Source organism: Phytophthora sojae, assembly GCF_000149755.1.
Source record: "Phytophthora sojae unplaced genomic scaffold PHYSOscaffold_3, whole genome shotgun sequence".
Lineage (NCBI taxonomy): Eukaryota > Oomycota > Peronosporomycetes > Peronosporales > Peronosporaceae > Phytophthora > Phytophthora sojae.
This window is the reverse complement of record NW_009258117.1, coordinates 6,087,990-6,109,760: the sequence shown is the minus strand read 5'-3', so window position 1 is coordinate 6,109,760 and position 21,771 is coordinate 6,087,990. Positions and strand designations below refer to the sequence as shown.

The 21,771-nt window shown below is 52.3% G+C and overlaps 6 protein-coding genes across 6 annotated transcripts; 5 read left to right on the top strand and 1 right to left on the bottom strand.

The window, feature by feature from the left end:
- Positions 1-4,836: 4,836 nt before the first annotated feature.
- On the top strand, positions 4,837-5,958 carry PHYSODRAFT_285572 (hypothetical protein; the record flags this gene model as incomplete). The annotated part of the gene is made up of 1 exon (XM_009525635.1): positions 4,837-5,958. One exon carries the CDS (start codon positions 4,837-4,839, stop codon positions 5,956-5,958), a length of 1,122 nt encoding a protein of 373 aa, XP_009523930.1.
- A 410-nt stretch (positions 5,959-6,368) lies between these two features.
- Positions 6,369-7,412, top strand: PHYSODRAFT_299041 (hypothetical protein; the record flags this gene model as incomplete). Its single annotated transcript, XM_009525634.1, has 4 exons — positions 6,369-6,711; positions 6,923-6,999; positions 7,031-7,217; positions 7,315-7,412. 4 exons carry the CDS (start codon positions 6,369-6,371, stop codon positions 7,410-7,412), a joined length of 705 nt encoding a protein of 234 aa, XP_009523929.1.
- Positions 7,413-10,212: 2,800 nt separating this feature from the next.
- On the top strand, positions 10,213-10,368 carry PHYSODRAFT_415499 (hypothetical protein; the record flags this gene model as incomplete). Its single annotated transcript, XM_009525633.1, has 1 exon — positions 10,213-10,368. A coding segment is annotated over one exon (156 nt), but the record flags the coding sequence as incomplete, so codon positions are not given.
- Positions 10,369-12,997: 2,629 nt separating this feature from the next.
- Positions 12,998-14,083, top strand: PHYSODRAFT_299040 (hypothetical protein; the record flags this gene model as incomplete). The annotated part of the gene is made up of 3 exons (XM_009525632.1): positions 12,998-13,054; positions 13,122-13,673; positions 13,733-14,083. 3 exons carry the CDS (start codon positions 12,998-13,000, stop codon positions 14,081-14,083), a joined length of 960 nt encoding a protein of 319 aa, XP_009523927.1.
- A 137-nt stretch (positions 14,084-14,220) lies between these two features.
- PHYSODRAFT_329215 (hypothetical protein) lies at positions 14,221-18,686 on the bottom strand (the record flags this gene model as incomplete). The annotated part of the gene is made up of 6 exons (XM_009525631.1): positions 14,221-14,521; positions 14,586-14,721; positions 14,806-17,179; positions 17,258-17,650; positions 17,741-18,293; positions 18,547-18,686. 6 exons carry the CDS (start codon positions 18,684-18,686, stop codon positions 14,221-14,223), a joined length of 3,897 nt encoding a protein of 1,298 aa, XP_009523926.1.
- Positions 18,687-20,087: 1,401 nt separating this feature from the next.
- PHYSODRAFT_313515 (hypothetical protein) lies at positions 20,088-20,620 on the top strand (the record flags this gene model as incomplete). The annotated part of the gene is made up of 2 exons (XM_009525630.1): positions 20,088-20,357; positions 20,456-20,620. 2 exons carry the CDS (start codon positions 20,088-20,090, stop codon positions 20,618-20,620), a joined length of 435 nt encoding a protein of 144 aa, XP_009523925.1.
- Between the last annotated feature and the right edge of the window lie 1,151 nt (positions 20,621-21,771).

The following is a 21,771-nucleotide window of genomic DNA, read 5'->3' as shown; positions in this document are numbered from 1 at the left end:
GTGGTGAAGGACCCGACGGAGATGACGGAGGCTTGGATATGAAGGCGCTCGGTCTGATCGCTCAAGGCGTGGCTGTGGAACACCACACGAAGATTCGGTCGGCGACGTCGGCTATCCAAGCCTGGAATACTCTACGCGAGTTCTACAACCGGACGACGATACATAATCGGGTCACGATGACTCATCGGCTCCACGAGTTCAAGATGGAGGACGGTGCGACGATGGCGAAGCACCTGGACAAGTTCGACGAGCTCATCGTGGGCCTTCAGACGCTTGGAGAGCCCCTCGATGACTCCCGACAACTCGTCATCCTGCTGAGCAGCTTGCCGGCGGAGTACGAGTTGATCGCATCCATCGTCGAGAACTCGAAGGACGTGACCCTCATCGAGGTGAAGGAGAAGCTGCTCAAGGAGTACGAGCGGCAGGAGAAGAAGGAGCCCACGGAGCCCGCGTTGAAGGCTACCTCGTTCGGAGGTAGGGGCCAGAACGGGAAGTTCGGCAAGGGCGGCAAGGCATTCGGCCGCAAGCGCAACGGCGGACGAAAGGTCGGTGGCTTCAAGGGCAAGTGCTTCAATTGTGACCAAGTGGGCCACATAAAGCGGGACTGCCCGGAAAAGGCAAATAGAGACACCGCCGAAGACTCGGTGTTCGCTGTGGCGGAGAATCCATCAGCGGGTTGGCTGATCGATAGTGGGGCGACAGCTCACATGACGCCTCACCGCGATGACTTGTTCGAGCACAACGAGTCGGCGGCGGACATGTATGTGGCAATCGCGGACGGGAAGAAGATCCGCGTGGCAGTGAAAGGGTCGGTGCGCCTAACGGGCATCGACGGCAAGCGCATCAAGAAGGTGGAGGTGCTCCACATCCCCGGACTCGACCGGCGACTACTCTCGGTTGGGAGGTTGGCTGAACGCGGCATGAGTGTCGAGTTCCAGCGGAAGTCGTGCGTCATCTGGGACAAGACGAAGGCGATCGCTTCGGGGAAGAAGGTCGGCAAGGCGTACTTGCTGGACTGCCAGCAGGACATGGCGCACTACACCGAGTACTCGGGAGTCGACGGAAAGTGGGAGCTATGGCACGCTCGTATGGGACACTTGAACGGAGACGCTATGGCGAAGACCCACGAGGCGACGGACGGTCTCCCGACGACTCAACAGCAGACGAAGACCCTGTGCGGAGGATGCATGAAGGGCAAGCAGACGGTCGCACATCTCCCGTCGCGGTCGACGTCGGCGACGACTCGACCGCTGGAACTGGTTCACACGGACGTGATGGGTCCTATGAAGACGAAGTCCAAGGGCGGAGCGAGGTATGTTCTCACCTTTGTCGACGACTACTCGCGACACGTTGTGGTGTACTTCTTGACCAAGAAGAGCGAGGTCGTGACCAAGTTCAAGTCGTTCATGAAGCTGTACGAGAACCAGTGGGGGCAGCGCATTAAATGCCTGCACTCGGACAACCGCACTGAGTTCGTGAACACGCCGATGACTGAGATCTGCCGGGTGAATGGGATTATGCATCAGAAGACGGTCCCGTATAGCCCCCAGCAGAATGGCGTGGTGGAGCGGATGAACCGCACGATCATGGAGAAGGCTCGAAGCATGCTACACTACAAGGGCGTGGCTTCGATATGGTGGGCAGAGGCGGTCAGCACTGCTGTCTACCTGATCAACCGGTCGACGAACAGCATGCACCCGACCAAGACACCGTACGAGTAGACGTTCAAGCCGAAGCCTCGGCTGGACCATCTTCGAGTCTTCGGGTCGATTGGTTACGCCCATGTCGACAAGTCGCGACGCACCAAGTTGGAGCCGAAGAGCTTCAAATGTATGTTTCTTGGGTACGCCGACGACTCAAAAAGCTACCGAGTGTACGACTTGGAGTCGAACAAGGTGAAGGTGTCCAGGTCGGTGAAGCTGGACGAGCGCGAGGTGAACGGCATCTACGACACGTCGCCCAGCGAGAACTCGCCGATCATTGAGTTGACGGAAGATGCCGAGGATGCGGCACTGCCCGAGGAGATACAACGACCTGCCGCCGACGAGCCGATGGAATCAGTGGAAGAGACCGTCGAGGACACGGAGATGCATGAGGTGGAGACGTCGGAGCCATCCATGCAGGAGCTGACAACGTACCGACGACTCGCGAGACCGGTATTGAATGATGACATGGTCTTCCACCCCGTGCCGGAACGGGCCCGGCGCGCCCGAGAACCGGTACTACTACTTGGAGATAGTTCCGCAGACGGTGAGGAGTCGAAAGAAGATGGTCCCGATGACTCGGACAACGATGATCACTTCTGGCCACCGTCTCCAAAGCGACCCAGGACAGCCTATTGGCTGAGGCGGTGCTGGCCTACGCCGCAGACGTCGGCGATGCCAATGACGCACCCACCACGTATCAGCAGGCCATGCAGAGGAACGAGTCGTCGGAGTGGGTGAAGGCAATGAATGCGGAGCTCAAGGCACACGCGGACAACGGATCATGGACGCTGGTCCGTCGGACACCGAGTTCTCGACCGATCGGTTGTCGCTGGGTGTTCGCAAAGAAACGCGACGAGCACGGCCGAGTCATCAGGTATAAGGCCCGCCTGGTGGCGAAAGGGTTTAAGCAGAAGTATGGCGTGGACTTCTTCGAGACGTACTCGCCCGTGGCCAACATGAACTCGATCCGAGTGGTGTTGTCGGCTGTGGTGGCCGAGGCGTACATCACCGAGCAGCTGAATGCGGACACCGCCTTTCTTAACAGCGGGCTGGTGGAGCGCGTCTACATGGAGGTACCCTACGGAATCATCAACGCGAAGAACATGATGCGTCGGCTGCAGAAGGCGATCTATGGTCTGAAGCAGGCGGAAAATGCCTGGCATAAGACCATCCACCGAGTCTTCGTGGGCATCGGATTTCGGAGCTGCGGCGGTGACCAGTGTGTATACGTCAAGGGCGAGAAGGGCAGGTTCGTGTACGTCTGCCTGTACGTGGACGATATGGTCATCGCAGCCAAGACGAGCAGCGAGATCCAGGAAGTCAAGGTGGCGCTCAAGAATGCGTTTAAGATGAAGGAGTTGGGCGAGGCCAAGTTCATTCTCGGTATGGAGATCGACCATGACTCATCGGCGAAGACTCTCATGATCAAGCAGACTCGATACATTGATGATGTGGTGAAGCGGTTCAACCAGCAGGACGCCAAGGTGGTGGTGAACCCGTGCGAGTCGGGCATGAAGTTGTCGAAGACTCAGTCGCCGATGACTCAGAAGGAACGTGAGGAAATGCAGGCGAAGCCCTACCGAGCACTCATTGGCTGTTTGCTGTACATTACAACGTGCACCAGACCTGATGTGGCGTACATCGTGACCCAGTTGTCGCGCTTCCTCAAGAACCCCGGGCAGCAGCACTGGAAGGCTGCCATCCGCGTGCTCAGGTACCTGAAGAGCACCCGAGACATCGGCATCGCCTACAATGGGAACGTGAAGAAGGTCGAGATGACGGCGTACACCGACGCCGACTGGGGCAGCAATCTCGACGACCGACGCTCGGTGTCGGGCATCATGGTGATGATTAGCGGGGCGCCGGTGGTCTTCAAGTCGAAGTACCAGCGCACGGTGGCGCTCAGCTCGGCGGAGGCCGAGTACATGGCGCTGAGCCTGTGCACGCAGGAGGTGCTGTGGACCCGCGCCATGCTCAAGGACATGGGTCACGAGCAAGTGGGAGCTACCCAAGTATGGGAGGACAACCAAGGCGCGATCGCCCTCGCAAGCAACGCTGGGTACAACGCGAGGACCAAGCACGTGGACATCAAGCATCACTTCATCCGCGAAAATTTGTCCCGAGGACTCATCGTCGTCAACTACGTGCCGACGGAGGACCAGCTCGCGGACATGCTTACCAAGGCGTTGGGGACGAAGAGGATCAAGTACCTGATCAGCGCAAGCGGAATCGTCGGGACGGTCGTGCAGCATTAGCGGCGAGTGGGAGTGTTCATGAGTCTTCGAGAGCGCCGCCAATAGATGCACATGGACGAGGAGAACGTGTGGACACATCCGCCGATGACTCGGAGGATCCGACGGCGACGGGAGAGCCGGCGGCAGCCGGGCTCTGGATATACCAATGGCTGGTCAGGGAGACCCAAGTATACTGAGATCAAGTCAATCGGAACCCGGGAGTAATCCGTCTGATGAGAGGCACCAACGAGCACAAGGAGAACAAGAAGGAAAGCAGGAGGGGAAGACTAGAGAGTAGTTTGAGAGGCGATAACATTTAATCTCACTTCGGAATTTGCCCCCTCAACCACAAGCTACAAACCAACACAACCTTGATATTACGATCGTTTTGACCAGAGACTACACATGTGTGTCATATACTTTTGCTCCTTAAACCCTCCCAAAAGCGTAGTTTATAGACTCTGTAAATTTGACGTGCCTTTCTAAACTGTTACTGCTTATGCGGTGCACACTGTTTCCATGTGGTGCACATCGTTCCGTTTTGGATTCAGATTCCGGAATGGGGGCTCCAAATCCGGACGTCTGGCCGAAATGATTTCGGCGAAATCCCAATCTGATTTCCAAAAACGAGCCACGTGACCCATTTTTGTATCCGTAACCGAATGCTTCGCAAGTTGCGAAATCTCTCTAATGTGATGCCGTGCCGGTTTGTCACCATCGTAAGCACCATCATTGCAGGGTTTATGCTGGCCTGCACGCCATCACATATAGAGGACACAAGAAGGGTCGGACAACACAATATAACCTGAGAGCACCCCAGCAGGGCAGGACGATCAGGGACATCGCTCCTCACATTCCACTTCGCAACTTGCCCAGACCCCCCCCCAAAGCGACAGATGCGGTTCCTCTACGCTACTTTGTTGGCGGTCTATCTTACAATCAACAGCGCGGTGACCAGCGATGCTTCAGCTCTCAACCTTGACCCGAACACAGCAAGAATCTTTACCCCCACCATACGCCACTCCGACCCTAATCTGGATCGAAGAATGTTAAAGACCAATGATGCGGACAAGGCCGGCAGCAACTACGACGTTGAGAGGGCTTATATCCCCGGGCTATCGCCGATAGTAGGCGCGTTGTCGAAGATTAGTCCGTCTGCTCAGGAACTCGCGAACAAGGTTTGGCTCAAGTCGCGTACGAACCCGGCGCTGGTTTTCAACATGCTGCGCTTTGGAGAGGCCGCTACGAAGCTCGATGACAACCCGAGATTCCTGCTGTGGCTCAATTACGTTGACATGTACAGGAAATTAGAGCTCCGCTCGTTTTCCGACGAGAAAATTATTCACTTATTGCTCAAGTTCCAGTCGGAAGCGAGGCTGGTATCACTTTCCCTGTCACTTCGGGAAATCCCGGCACGGAAGAACTTAGCTGATTTGATGCAGTTTTACCTGGTTGAAGGCTCCGCATCTTCGCGCAAGCTGCTGAATGAGGCGTGGCTGAAATCTCGTGAAACTCCCCAAAGCGTTTTCAAGATACTGCGTCTTGACAGAGCGAGGCTTCCAGTGGACAAACTACCAGATAACTCCAAGTTCCTGCTGTGGTTTAAGTACTGCGAGATGCACTGGCCCGCCGGCGAGCGCGACTTGCGAACGTTTAAGTTCTTGCAGAGCTATTACGACGATTCGGAAATGCACATCGCGCTGCTCTTCCAAGCTGTACAGCAGCGTCCGGAACTGGGGGACCTTGGAGATAACTTGCAGAGTTTCCTATTCAAGAAGTGGGTAGACAAAAAGTTCACGCCTGGGTTTGTCCGGAGTAAGTTGGCGCTGCCGTGGGGGACTGCAATTTTCAAGTTAGACAAGGATAACGTCTTTTACAGAGCGCTGGAAGAGTACACGGTCTACTATACAGCAATTTGGGGCGACCAAAAGGTGCTGAAGACAGTGCGAGGCTTATTTGCTAACGACGAACCTTACGAAGCTCTTGCAGTCGCTATGAGCCTAGCAAAAAGGCAATAAAAGGTGGCTTCCTTTCAGGGACAGCTTCAACAATAAATACATTTGTTTTTAGTGAGCAGAATTGCATCGCATCCGTAATTAGTTCATCTAATGTGCAGTACTCAATAACACTGCGACTGTTATAGTAACTTACTCACTTGGAATTGGTTCTTGCGTTGGGCCAGCTTGTGAGCCTGGTTCTGCTTCCCATTTTCCTTAGCAACACCACTCTTCCCATTTCCCTCAGAACTGAGCAGTCCGAAATGGCGAAGTTTCTTCGTGATCAAACTGAATCAAACCAACACTTTTTTATACAATTCTAGGGATTACTATTCCCTTTGTGGTCCTTACGCTGTCACCCATTACGCCAAGAAGCACACAATGCTAGTCCACCTATCGCCTCTTGCACAAAAGCCCTCGAATCGACCACGATGCGTTTCCTTGGTGCTTTTTTGCTAGCGATCTGCCTTCTCAGCGCTGTGGTTGGCTATGCTTCTGCTCTCGCGTATTACCCGGACCAAACTAGAATTTCCGCCAATCTACAACGCTTCAACACCGGGGAGAAGCTTAACGCTGACATCGAGGACGACTCCGAGAAGGCTTACATTCCCGGGCTATCGCCGCTAGCAGGAGCGGAGTCGAAGATTAGTCCGTCGGCCCAAAACCTCGCTAACAAGCTGTGGCTCAAGTGGAGGACGGGCCCAGCGCTGGTCTGCACCTCGGAGAGGCCGCCGCGAAGCTCGACAACAACCCAAGGTTCCTCCTGTGGCTCAAGTACGTGGACATGTACGGGAAATTGGAGTACTGTGCGTTTCCCGACCACCAAATCATTCAATTGCTGTAAAAGGCCCACTCGGAAGCGAAGCTGGTATCGCTTTCCCAGTCACTGCGGAAAATCCCAGCCAGGAATAACTTAGCTGAGCTGATGCAGATTTACCTGGTTGAACGCTCGGCATCTTCGCGCGAGCTGCTGAACGTGGCGTAGCTCAAGTGAATCGCCGACAGAAGTTTTCAGGATGCTGCATCTTGACAGAGCAAGCTTTCCAGTTGAAAAACTACAAGGTAACTCCAAGTACTGAGATGTACTGGCCAGTTGGTGGGCGCGACTTGCGAACATTCAAGGTTTTTGCAGCAGAAGTACGACGATTCGGAAATCGAGCTCGTGCGAATTTCCCAAGCACTAAAACAGCGTCCCGAGCTGGAGTCTCTCGGAGACAACGTGCAGAGTTTCCTGTTTAGCGCTTGGATAGACCAAAAGTTGACACCTGAGTTGGTCCAGTGTCAGCTGTCGCTGCAAAGGGGGGGCTGCGATTTTTGAGTTAAAGAAAGATGACGTCCTTTACAGAGCGGTGGAAGAGTACACAACCTACTATACAGCAAGACTGGCTATTGAGAAAGTGCTGAAGACAGTGCGAGGGTTGTTCGCCAACGACAAGCCTGATGAAGCTCTACCAATCGCCACGAAGCTTGGATAATAGACGGTATCCGCCTTTAAGTGACACCATGGACAATATAAAAAAACTTGAAATGTTAGGATTCCATCGTACCATAGAATTATTCATTTTTCATAGACCAGCGCATGTGACTCTCGCACAGACGTCATTTTCAGAACACACGAACTGAAAAAAAATGTGGCTACTGGAATATATTGTGGTATCCTTGTACTTAGTAAAGTAAACCCTAAAAATGCGCAAGGCTTCAATATATTGCTCGTCGTCGGAGTCAACTACATACTCTACACTCGATCGTCGAGCCCAAACCAAGTCAGACATCCAACTTCTTCCTGTTCGGAACTCGTCAAAGCCATAATGAAAGCGCCGCTAACCTTTGAACGGGTCTTTTATCGTGCACTTGCAGCAAACGAGTTACATAACCCGCCATGGTATTGGTTTGGTAGTGATCGGTGTACCTGAGATCCAGTCGAGGAACTCCGGGTCTCCCTCGAGGTTTGCACCGCTCAGTTTGAACGTTGTAAACATTTATTTCGGTGTTATACTAGGCTTAAGAGAAACATCGAGCCCCAGCTTTGTAGCAGCGTTTATTCGCAGCCGCCATCAGCCCCGCCCCGAGGTTGACTGTGCCTTCGTCTTCGCCATCACTCTCCATTCGAGATGCCGCATTCGATCTGAGAGAAACCCTTTCGCGGCAACACCCTTTCCGTTGGTAACGGCGACCGGCAGGGACTTGGACTGCGATGAAATTTTTGGTGTGGTCATGGCCAGCAAGACCATCAGTACCTGCTACAAAGGCAACAACGATGACTAGCAGCAGCAGCACGACACACGAGCCACTCATGCTTGAATTCGCTTATATTACTGGTTGACTGACTTGACTTGAGGGCGATTTACAAAGTGAGAAAGCAAGCCAGCTCAAAAAGGGGGTTGACTGCAGTACTGTCCGGGATTGGTGGCACAGACTCGTAAACTTGCTCTGGCTCATCGCAAGGCTACATTTATCTACACCTTTTCAACTTCAAAACTGCAAATTGTAAGTTCAAAACAGCAAAAGGTAAGATCAAAACAACAATACTCTATAAATGTATATTACAAACTGAATGATATCTATCATCGTGTACGATTATAGAGTATTAGCTAGCTATGCTGCGTGCCAACCAATGAGCTGTGTATAAAAGTACGAAGCTAGCATGGTCTCTGCTCGTGCAGTTTTGAACTTACCTTTTGCTGTTTTGAACTTACAATTTGCAGTTTTGAAGTTGAAAAGGTGTAGAGCTGTGCAATATTGATTAGGGTCATCGCGCCCGTAAACACCATGATAGAATCGACGAAGTGCGTCGCTAATATCTATTATAGTAAGCTACATTGCACCTGTAAATTGTCTGCCAACAACGACAAACACGTAAGTGTATGAGGCCTCTTCGCTGTAAAGCGATTTCGGATGGATAAGTGCATGACCGGAACACGTACAGTACATATTACATGTACGATCTGGATTCATACTTTAAGATAAACTTATCCATTTAAAAGTCAACGCCTTACAAGAACATTGCTACTTTTATTTTACTTAAATTAAAACTTTCTTAAAAGATGTTCAGACTGCAGCTTGCTGACCTGATGACTCAGATCAATTCTGCACTACATATAGCTTCAACAAAGTCTTCCTGAAAGGTTAAAGTAACGATTACGGGTTCTAGAACACTAATCTTCCTCTGCGCTCGGTTGGTGCTCTCACTTTTGTAATTTGCAAACAAACCCGCAAGAGAACGTCGGGCGGGAGAAACAGTCCAAATAAAGTATGCGCGGGTCCTGTACTTTGCTTCTCGGCATCAGCCTTGTCATCATAGCGGGAACTCATGGAATAACTACGTCTTCACAAAACCTAGCGAACCTTCAAGCAAGTCTCCATTTGCAGAGGTTGGCTAACATGGCGGCGGTGAAAAGTTTTTTCACTGAAAACCACGAACGGTGTGGACAGCAGCAACGAAGATAGGGCAGAGCTAGTTACGCTCCCAAAGAAAGCTGGAACCGCGTCGAAAAGCTGAAAGACGAGCACGTTTCGGAGTATAAGACGTTGCAGCTTGTCGGCGTGAAGCTCAAGGGAAATACGAAGTTCCTCCGGTGGCTGGTCTGCATGGACAAACAAGCTGCTAAACAAGGAGGAAATGTCGAGGAATCAGCCCTCAGAGTTATGGACTTCCTGCATTTTAGAGAAAAACGATCGATCCAAGAGTTGCGACTCAAGAGCTGCGATGAGGAGATGCCGTGACGATCCTTCCAAGTTGGAGGGATCGTCGCGGCATCGGAGTCCAACGGTGCAGCACTCAGGTTCGGAAAGTAGCATGGAAGATAGGCAAATCTCTTAACCCCTCCAAACCGGGTGCTGCATAATGCAGCTTAGATTTGAACCCTTAAACTGCATATATGCAGTTTAAGAAAAAAATGACTTGATTTTTGTATGAATTGTATTTTCCCATGACAAGAGGTATACAAACTTTAAGATAAAAGTTTGCATTGTTTCTGTTTGCGCCTTTCTTTTTCTTACATACGAAAGGCCACTCATTTGTCAAAATTCGTGATATAGGAATTTGCAGTTCTTGAAAACTGCAACTGACCTGCAACTATCTTTGGAGGGTTGCGGCACGTTCCGGGCACGTTCCTACATTGGCTGGACCACGCCGCCTTTGCGAATTCAGCCTCATTCGAGAATTTGCGGCCGGAGGAAGCAAGTCAAGTCAAGGCGATGGTGAAACCGTGTGGAAAGATCCTGCGCGACTGCGAGGTCACAGCGCGTGATCTATCGTTCAGGTCCGTCTGGTGAGAGCTCAAAGCTCAAGGCTGGACGCGGAAGGCGCAGCCACGACGAAGTCTGGACGATCGCTACTTCTATATCAGACCCGGCGGCAGTACAAGCGGGGCGTCGGGCGTCGACTACTTCATGGGCGAGGAGGGAGTGCTGGAGTATTATGCGAACGGTGGGGTTATATTGAATGGTTTGTATTTATACAGAACTGACACAAATTTGCTGCTTTACTTCTAGTTCTTCGAAGTCGTGCGCGTGTCCCCGCCGCGACGTCTGTCTCCTTGCCGTCGACGCAACTTGCTCCTGGCGACGGCCAGTTGGAAGCTGCTGCTCAAGTTGTCAGAGAAACCTACGGCGCTGAAGTCGAAGCTGCAGAAGCCCGAGTGCGCGAACAAGCGCGAGTCCGAGCTGCTACTGGCTCACTGGCCTCTTCGAGCTCCGTACCACAGCCTACACCAAGTCCGCTACCTGCTCGGCGTCCCAGCGCTGACGTGGAGACGCCTCCAGCACCAACTTCGCGTCGAATGAGGCTCGTGGTGGTTGACCGCTTCTATACTTCAGTTGTGCTCGCGATCCAGCTACGGCTGATGGGTTTTTATTGCGTTGGAACAATCATGACGAATCGACTTGGGTATTGCAAACAAGTGATTGAGAAGAAGAAGAGCAGGCCCGACTCCATTGCTCGAGGATACTTCAAAGTGGCCAGATCTCGTATGGTGCCGAACATGGCGGCAATAAGCTGGTGGGATTCGCGCCCCGTACACTTTCTGTGTACTGGTGGCAGCGTCGAGATTGATCGCGTCGTGAGGCAAGATCGGTCTGAGAAAGTCGAGGTCCCGTGCCCGAGGGTGATCAAGGACTACCACGCCTTCATGGGCGGCGTGGACGTCCATGACCAGCTGCGACTGCAACGATATTCTCTACAACGCGCTCTACGATTTCGCAAGTATTACAAGTCGTTGGTGCTGGGATTGATAGACCTGGCTATCGTGAATGGGTACATTGTGCATAAGGCGTTTCACAAGAGCAAGGAGTCACGGCCGCTTACTCACGTCAAGTACATGAAGTTGCTGCACTTGCAGCTATGCCAGCTGCAATCATCGGACACGTACTAAGGGAATACTCTTGGAACGCGGCGCCAAGCCACCCAACCGGCCTATACTCCCCTATCGACCAGCAGCACCCAGGCATCTACCAAGCATACTGCGCGTCAAAGTGATGAGTGGAGAAACCAAGGCTCTCAGGCAAAAGGTTGCCAGCGGACCTGCAAGGTCTGCTCCATCCTTCGCTCCGGCGCCCAGCGCGCTTCCACGACTACCTACTTCTGCAGCGACTGCAACAGCACAGGCCCGATTTACCTGTGCATGCGAGCGCGCCGCAAAGTCCGAGATTTAGCAATGACGTGCTGGGATTTCTGACATAAAGAATGGATGAACGGCAAGCTGGTCCCCATGGACAATGGTAAAGTGATTCGGATCCGTGTCAAGGCCGACGAAGACTCTGAGGCTGCGCCATCAACACCGGGAACGCCTGCAACGCCAGCATCGCACAAGAGACGCCGGACAAGCCAGTAGGAGTTAACCTGCATATTATCGTGTCGTTATGCTGAATATGTGCAGGATAAGTCTGTTTGCATCACCAATCGTTTGCATAAGCGTAATCGTGTGTACAATTCGCTTTTATATTGTACCTGTCTACACCCGTGCTCATCTCGTTTTGCATCCTGCCTACCTTGTCTGCGCTCGGTCACATCCCAAGCACCATCTTGGCAGTCCGTTTTACAACCGTTTCAAGATGTATGCTTACCAGTGAAATATTTGGATATCTAGCTCACTCAGATTTTGTATGGTGCAAACAACAAGTAGCTGGCAATCAAGTGATTGCGTTACGTTGTAGAGGCGACCCCCCCACCTTTGTATATGCATCTTTGTATGGGAAGTTTCATTTTCCGATTTTTAGAGAAACCGTGCTGCACCCAAGCGGGGTGTGCTCAGGGTCTGTTCGAGGGCTGCCTCGTCCCTTTCGTGATAATGCTGTTGTATGCAGCATAAAGAGTCATCTTTGAAAATAAGAATGCAGGATAAGGCAGTTTTAGCACCGCTCACTCACCAAACTCTCATCTCAGGATAATTCCCCTCGCCCTCGCCTAGCCCATTGTATACAAATGCCAAGTCTAATTAAACTCCATATGCAGTATAAGAACGACTTTTTCCCCCGGTTTGGAGGGGTTAACACTCGATCTCGGCAAGGGTTGAAAGGATAGCGAACCGACCTCGCAGCCTCCGAAAGTGGAAGCGAGCTTGCAGCGCAGTTCTTCCGTTGTGTGTTCAGAATTTTGTTTCGGAGCTTGCAAGAAGCTAGAGTTTTAGTATGTAAGAGCATTGCGCTGGTGGGGGAACAGCTGAACAAAAGTTATACATGTATTATTTCCCCTTCAGCAAATAGCAATTCTATTGAAACCTGCCTCAGATTGGAAGAACCGATTCGTTGATTGGCAAAATGATCACGTCGCACACCGGTATACGAAAACCGAAGTTGATCGGACGAAGAAGCGCCGCCGCGCCATTACCCATGCGGCAGATCACCAACGCGATGACCCAGTTCCGACGCATCAGTGTCCTCGCTTGGAAGCTTGTGGGGCGAATTCACGAGTGAAGCCCATCTAAACCACACGATTGGGTTTCGTTTGAGCGCGTCGTTCTCAATCGGGAATTGGATGATGGCAAACATTGACTCGAGGGCCTCGAGTGCCTCGAGTCGAGGCATTGCCTAGGATCTGCTGTCGCCGTTTTTTTGCAATGCAATGTCAAGTCTCGAGGGACCCTTCGCATGGAAGGAGGCAAGTACATTCCGCGCCATGGTAGAGTATTTTCTTTCCTGTGTTGGGGGGGGGGGGGGGGGGGGCACTGAAGTAAAGCGGAGTGCAGCGGAGTACGGTAGATGGTCGTCCGGAACACACCAGCCTCTCTGCTCCAAACCTAGGCGTCGCATCTCGGACCCACATTGTGAACAACATCCGAGCATTGAAGTCCGACAATAACGACATTTACGACGACAGCGAGAGGTCTTGGTTATCGCCGATTGCAGGGGTGTTGTCGAAGGTCAGTCCCTCCGCCCAGGGGCTCGCGAACAAGTTGTGGCTAAAGGCGGAAACGAATCCCGAAAAAGTGTTTAAGATCTTACGTCTTCGACATGCTGCTGTAAAGCTCGACGATAACCCACGGTTCCTCCTGTGGCTCAAGTACGTGGACATGTACTCGAAGCTAAAGTACCGCTCGTACTCCAACAACCAAGTGTTCGACCTACTGCGATTGTCGAATTCGGACGAAGAGTTGGTGACACTCTTTCTGTCGCTACGGCGAGCGTCGGGCATGAGGGAGTTCGCTGATGAGATGCAGAGATACCTCTTCTTGTCCTCATCGACCAGCCACCGGCTGCTGAACGAGGCGTGGCTGAAAGCTCGTGAGACTCCGACGGAGGTTTTCAGTATCTTGCGTCTTGACGAACAAAGGGGGAGAGCACCTCCATGTTCCTGCAGTGGTTCAAGTACACGGAGCTGTACAGGTCGGCCTTTGGAGACGAAGCCTTCTCCACCCTGAAGACGTACCAGTTTATGATGGACACGTTCCCAATGAAGTTAAACTCAGAGTTCGCAACACTCTTCCAACTAGCCAAGCAGGCTCCGGAACTGACCGAGTTTGGCGAGAAAATGCTGAGTTACCTGTTCACGGGTTGGCTGAAGAGGAAGCTCACCCCCAGGTTTGTCGAGGACCAGCTGAAGCACCCATGGAACACTGCAGTGTTAGAGTTACCGACCACGCTCTTTATGGAGCGCCAAGAGACTACACGCTATTCTATACGGCGAAACGGGGTGAACAAAACGTCTTGAAGACAGTGAGAGATCTGTTTGCCGACGGCAAACCTGACGAAGCCATTGCAGTCGCTATGAAAGTTTAGTACACTTGGCAGATAAGCTTATTAGTATTATTAGTTTTATTTGTTTTTTATGTGGATGAAAGTGTGCTCTCATTTCGAGCCCGAGCACATCTCGCAAATGGCATCCGCTTCGTCGTTGACGAACGTGCAGGCAGGACACACCCACACCCGCGTTTCGTGGCTGTTGGCGATAGCCAAGGCCATGGCCCGGTCACCGCTCGTGTCTGGAGTGACTCCGTTTTGCGTCCCAGCAGCTGAAGCCGACGTCGATGCGTGCGAAAGGAAGACCGAGTCTGCGAAGCCGACCTCACGCTCCTGGCTCTCGTCCACTACAAGATCGTCGGCGTTGTCTTCCGACAGCCTCATGAAGACAGCGTCTCCAGCTTTCACTCTGTATAGAATAACATGACGTCAAATAACGCATCTGTAGAGCAGGCAGCTTGTGAGTAACGTACCCGTAATGCTTCAGTGAGCGGTGATCTTGCAGCATCTCGCCCTTGTAGTACAGTCGCTGGCGGATGGGCAGCGCATCGATTTCAGCAAAGATCTTGTTCTTGAGCATATACACCGTGTCAGTAGCGTTGGCAGCGACTGGCCAGGTACATGCCGATCCAGGACGAATGCGTCGGGAACGTCGTCGACCCGAGGTGTTCGCGTCTGACGTCAAGTTCTCACTCGTCGGGACAGCCTCGTCGTCATTTAGCTGCTGGATGTTCACCACGCGGTTCGAAAAGTTCTCAAGCTCGTCGCGATGTCTTCGATCGGAGCTGGCCTGGCATTCAGCGCACATAACACCGTCCTCGTTTGCGTCCTGACAAACCAACGGCACAACACCGTCCGGGCAGCCTTCAATACTGATAGCTTTCTCGTGGCCATACTGCAGCGATGCTAGCGAGCACTGCCGCCACACCACGTGAGACTGCTCTTCACCAGATGCCGCAATATTCGTAACGAGGAGGCCATAATAAAACGGCAGTTCGGGGTCACCATAGCGCTCAGCAAGAGCCTGCATTTCATCCTGAGACACGAACTCCACCTCCAATGAGCTGGCATCCACGAGATTCCCATGTTGCGCTGCCAGCAGTCCTGGGGGCAGTACCAATTTCTGGTGCGAGCAAAGTATAGACGACAGCGACAAAGTCGGCGGCGAATCTTCCTCCACGTTGCGGATGTACTCCCTCCACTGAGCCAACCACTGGCGGGACACCAAAAACATTCGTCGGGGGAGCTTCACTGCATCTCGTTTAGTCCAGAACGACGCCTTCTCTAGCCCACTGCCGCGGTGTGCAGCAGGCAGCTCGAATCTATCAATAAGCCGAATGGATTCGCCCCTTGGCTTCCGTCTATACAAAGCGTCAAGCGCAGGGGCTGAGAGAACTTCGTCACGCACGTCACGCTCCACCTGGATGCACTCTTTGCTGGCCATATCGTCCACCTGGCATTGCGGGCACGTGTCGGCTGCAGCTTCAGCGTACTCAGCCCGAATAGGAAACTTAGTACTGAAGTACGACCACGTCTCTGCAGATACGGGACGATATGTCCGCTTCTCTAGCGTGAGGTTCCCGTGCACGCACGTAATGTCCTCGTTAATTGGTTTTTGCCACACGTCGAGCTCCTCGTTGTTGGAAGTCGCAAAAAACTCGTTGACTTCCTGTTGGGTGAGAGATTTCCTCCCTTTCTTGCTCTTAGAAGCGGCATGAGTCAGCTCTTTGTGTAATGCCTGGAGGTGAGCTTTGTAGCTTTTAACCCAAGCGCGGCTTATTAGGTACGTCCCTCCTTCAGCAACAGCAGCCGCTATACTGGCAGGGGATCCTTTCAAGAGCTCCAGCTCCTCGTTCACTTCTTTCAGGCGATCCACATCATTCAGAAGTTTGTTACGATATGCCTTTTCGCAGGTAGTGCAACGGTACGTGGGCGCTTCGAACGCTCTCATTGGCGTGGCTCGGTCTATTCCGCAGTCTTCTTGAAGACATGCAAACAGCTTCGCAGATATGCGCTTTAGTCTGGGCGCATTTTCGGGCGCAAAGCGGAGGACCGACTGGCCTCCATTGCCAGAATGAGGACAGCAAAACAGCGTTACATCGACAGACTTCGTGAAGGGAATTTCATCATCGCGCAGCGGTGCATCAACCATGTCGACATCAATGGGGGCTTCAGTGGGAGAAGAAAGAGGCGAAGCAGATGGAGGCGTCTCGCCAATAATTTCCACATCGTCATGAACGCGGCTGGCCTCACCGTCACCAGAGCCTTCACTTTCCGTCGCAGAATCTCCATTCTCGCCAGACTTCTCGTTCTTTACCACCGATTTTACCTCTGGTGAATCAATTATCAAACAGTCATCGTCGCCATCTTCATTACGATCGCTCGATTGGCCTCCTGGATCAAGCTTGCCTTGCTCCTGCTCCTTTCCATTTGTCTTGATTGAACTGTCATTCTCTTCGCCCGTCACCCAGCGACGTAGCCACTCAGTGTCCACCCAGTAGAAATGAGTAGCAGCTGGGTCAGGATACGGCTGGCTTTTCTCAAAGAAGCGCTTGTAGACGTCAAGGCGCTTCGTGATGCGAGCTTCCATGCCACTCGACTTGCTTACGTACTCTTCGACTTCAGCGTCAAATGCGGTCTTCATCGCCTCCACTTCATCTCGACATGCATCCGAGGGCTGGGGTACCTCCATCGCATTTCCGTTGTTGGAAGAATTGAAGCTGCTGCCACTTGCAGAATCGTCACGAACATATAGGAGCATGTAAATATCGCGTGAGCGGATTTTCTTACCATGGCTGCGCTCTTTTGCTGCGTCTGTCTTGGTTGTGTCGCTCACCACCGCATCATCAAATTCAAACCAGTCCACTGCCGGACCGTCTCCTTCGTCTTCATGAGGGTACGCTACGGAAGCCGTGTAGTGCCCTACGTGCGCACTTTTCCCACGGTGATTCAGGTATCCTTGTAATCGGTAAATAGCGTCACCAGCTGAGTCATCAAATGCTTCGGCGTGGCCACTACGACGGAGCAACTCGGTCATATTCAACGTCTCATTGATCTCAATCATATCCTGCACGCACAAATTAATTCGGAAACCATCACGTTAGTAAGCACCACATATTACCACACTCTCCCAGCTCCAACGCACCGTCAACTTCTTTTTCCTCCCGGCATTGGCATCGTACACGAAACGCAGCAGCTGCACCATTAGCGTGGGCGGCAGCGCGCGCGGCTTGAGCTCCAGGAACCTCTCAGCACATTGTTTAGAATCGCAGTGCTCGCAAAAATACTTGTTCTCTCCTTCCAGCACCTCCGCCGACAGATAGGATCCAATGCAGTCCTCCACGCTCTTGTGCCCCTTAATGTTCAGCGAGATCTCATAGTACGACGACGGCCGCATCGACTTGTTCTTGCATCGCAGACACTTGGTCACGTAGCTCATCTGGCCCTGAAAAATCCGATCCACCAAGTCCCAATGGCTCGAAATCCGCGACTGCCCAAAAATCGCCCGCAAATGCGTCAACAACAACTTGCTAAACTCCTGACCACCACAAAACAGCAATAAACAGATAAATAAAAAACCAGCAAAAAAGTATCCAAAAGATACTAAACAATAACACAAATATTTTACCTGCGCATCTTGCTGCATGACATTGTTCAATGACAGCGTGGAGGCGAACTCCGAGGGGTCGTAGTAGCTCTCGTTGCCCAGCTGCATCTGGGCGAAGAGCTTCTGCAGCGCGCGCATGGTCCGCGCCTGCTCCTCGTCCGTCAGCGGCTGCTTGGGCTCCCACCCGTACACGGCGCGGCGGAAGGGCAGGTTGACGAACAGGCACTGCAACATGCTGTTCAGGTAGCAGGTGGCCCCGAGATTGCGTAATCCGCAGGGCATGGGCCGGCCCGCGCGACCCGACCCGCGCCGCCGAGCCCGCGGGTCGGGCCCGAACACGCGCAGCAGCAGGCTCTCGCGCCGCCAGACGCCCTTGAGGCGCTCGCCCAGGCCGTAGAGGCAGTTGGGGTTGTCCGCGCAGTTGCGCAGCGCCGAGGCGGCCCTGCCGCGCTTCTTGTGGTGGTCTGAGAGGCGGCAGGGCGGCGCCTGCAGCAGGTACGGGTCGGCCAGGCGCGCGTCGCCCGGGCCCGCGGCGGGGTCAGCGGAGTCGCGCTTGCGCTTCGAGCGCGGCATCCTGTTTTCAGTATGCTGCTGGAGTGCGGATGGAGTTGTGATTGGACGGGGGAATGGGTATTTTTAGATTGGGAAGGTTGGAGGGATGCGATTGGAGGAGGGAAAGGGAACATTTGGGGTAGAAGGAAGTTGGAGGATCCAACTTGATTTTAGATTGATGTTTGTAGACTTCAACTCCGATGTGTTGGACTCGAAAACAAACGAGTCTATCTTCGACAAGTATACCATCACCAAGCTCTGACAGTTTGGTCTACATCGGCTGGGCGGATCCGGCGTCACTCTGGCCGGCGGGGTCGTCCGAGTCCTCGTCCTCTGCCTTGATCCGCGTCCAGATCGCGCCCACCGAGACGACCTCCGTGCCACAGGTGCCGACGAAGCCATTGCTGTATATCATATGCCGATCCCTCACATTTTGTCGTGCAAAGGTTGTCTGTGAGTTTCATTGTGTTGCGGCATCGCTAGGGATTTAATTCGCGTCGCCAGCAGCACCAAGAAAATGAAATGCAGGTGTCGAGGTCGAAGGCGAAATGTGTCATGCCAACAAGTTGCAAGAGATTCATATATATTCGCCATTGAACACAAGTGCAGGGTAGTGCAGCATCGGCGACGAAATGGTCACATTTCGCAAACTCCCTAAGTATCGGTTGGTGTCAGTTCCCACGCTAATTTTAGATCCAGAGTCACTCCGACCCAAACTTACTCCAAATTCTTATACTTAGAACCCAAACTAACGCATGATACTCAAAACTAGCCTCAAAATACTTTGAAATCTGATATTCCTGTTATATAAGATTCTAACAGTATACTCGAGCCCAATATAGCGTTTTTTCTCCCTACATTGCATACTTGTTATATCCGTTCGTATCGAGAATGCAGTCTGATACTTTAAACTATTATATTAGCCTTTAAAAATGGATAACCCTCTTACAAACGATGCAAAAGAAGTGGATGTTGCTTGTGGCGGCTAAGTGCAACATCATCGGTAAATTACGACGGACCGAAGTAATTTATTCACATGAATGCCGTCCGAAGCGCAACTGCTTTGCTCGTCTACGTGTACTGTATACTAACCACGGTAGCTGCCACTTGAGGAGCGCAACCAGATACTTAACGAGGCGAGACTAGCAATCGTCAACTGGAGGTTGTATTTGCAAGCTCATTTGTAATGACATCATTATTCTTAAGTCTTAATACGGAGTTTCGCTGATGCATACAATGTTTGAACGTTAATGATGGTGTGGCGCGCCTAAGTCGCAGCGAAACAAGTTAGAAAATTTTGCATGGATTGCAGAGTTTTCATTTCCTACGTACTAGGTCGGGTTTATGATTGACAATCTTAGTAGCAAAAACCTGAGGCATTTGTTAATAACTTCAAAGAAACAATAGGCAGAATACCAGGTAGGTTTAAGAAAATCCAGAGCTTCCCCGTGTAAAGCACGACATTAGTATCGGTTGGTGTCAGTTCCTACGCTAACATGTGGGGACTATAATAATGCAGCACCGCACACGACACAACACGAAATGATCCCTTACGGATCCGTGGACCTATCTTAAAGCGGTACGTGAACCCCATGAAACCCATGATGGCGTGGGGGCAATGTGTGGGTAACCTAGAGCGCACGGCGCAATGTAATGCGTCCGTAAACGCATCAGCGAGGTTCCGCCGGCGCTTTTGCTTTTCACGAACGGAGAGTTCAAGTCAAGCATGAAGAAGTGCAACCAAGCCCGAAGGGTCTCAAAGTCATTTCCAATTTCGCGCCCTACCTGCCATCAGCATCAAGCCCAAGCGACAACGATGAAATTCGTCTCCCAGCTCCTCGTGACCGTGGCACTGGCTGCAACTGGCGCTGCTGCTCTCGAAAACGGCCTTCAACTGAGCGAGGTCTTCGGCGGCCCGCACGGCAACAAGTACTCCGACTTGGAGTTGGTGTCCCCGGGACACCGCGTCAAGTCCATCACCATCCGCACCAGCGAGCGCCTCAACGGCGTCGGTCTCGACATCGTCGACCCCGCGGGGGTCCCAACGACGTTGTACCACGGCGGCCGTGGCGGAGCCCCCAACACAGTCACGATGGGCAAGGGCGAGTACATCACGGGCATCGAGGCCCACTGGGGAGAGTACCACAGCCACACGCGCATCCGGTTCATCCAGTTCACCACCAGCCGAACAACACCGTCTCCGGAGGCACCCGCACCACCAAGATCGGGAAGGATACCGCGCCCGAGGGCTACCAGCTGGGCGGCTTCGTCGGCACCTGTGGCACGGAGGTCGACTCGGTGGGCGCGATCTGGACGCGGATCAAAGGCAGAGGACGAGGCCTAGGATGACCCCGCCGGCCAGAGTGACGCCGGATCCGCCCTAAACCAACTTGTTTTGGACTAGGCGTCAGGTACCCTGGGTGTCTATGAATTTACCAAAGCAATTTGAACTTTTCACTCGGTAAACATACTGCACTTTTCAGCTGGACTGTGAACCGAGAAGGCGGGTTTACTGCAACCGTAAAACTTATGCCCGGCCCACTGACTGCGGTCGAGGGGTAGCGAGATTTCCGCTGCGCCATGGATCCGATGTCAGTCGGCCGTCGTTCGCTATTGTACACACAGCGAGGAAGCCTTGTTATCTTCCGATATTGTGGGTTCTATTCGTTCAATCAACCGCCCCCGAATCGCCCCCATACTAAGGCTATTTTAGGCGCTGGATCCGTACTTATACAAAATGATAAGGTATATCACCGTTTCATAGGCATTTTGTATTGGGAGGCGATTGCAAGAACCGCCCCAGAAGTCCAATTTTGGCCGAAATTCACAATACTTTGCGCTCGGAACAGGTTGTGTCTGCAGGTTCTAAATAAGAACACCGTCTCAGCTCAGCCTCACCATCGGGAAAGCCCGGAATAAGCACGAGAATCAGCTAAGTCGGGTATAAATAAGGTCGAGAAAGTGTAGATTACTGCCATACTTATGGTAAGCAAGGTGAAAGGCCGCCTGTCAAAAATTCACAGTTCGTTAGCTTTTGAATTGTACCCCAGGGGTACAAATGTCCCCCTGGTCCTAATTTAATTTAATTTCTTCCCCCATACTAAACCTGTATTATACACGCTAAAAAAATTGTACCCCTGGGGTACAATTATCCCCCGAGTCCATTTATTATTTCATTTTAGCGCTACTTCGCTTACTTCAAAATACCGGTTATCATTGTTACTTTACTTGCTGTTACTTCTACTGTGTACATTACACAACTACTTACAACCAGCACGCGCGCGCTGGCCGATACCGCCGAATACCGGCCGGTTAATATAGGGAAATGTATACCAGGCTAGCAACGCGCTTACCACTAGCGATACAGGACCAGGTATGGGCGGTTGCTTCGCCACCTGAGCAAGACTGGCTCAGCTTTGATAAAATTAAGAAATGCAGAGCCATTGTATACTATTTATAATGATGTACGCATATCGTGTTCAACCCTAGCTAGGTGTGCG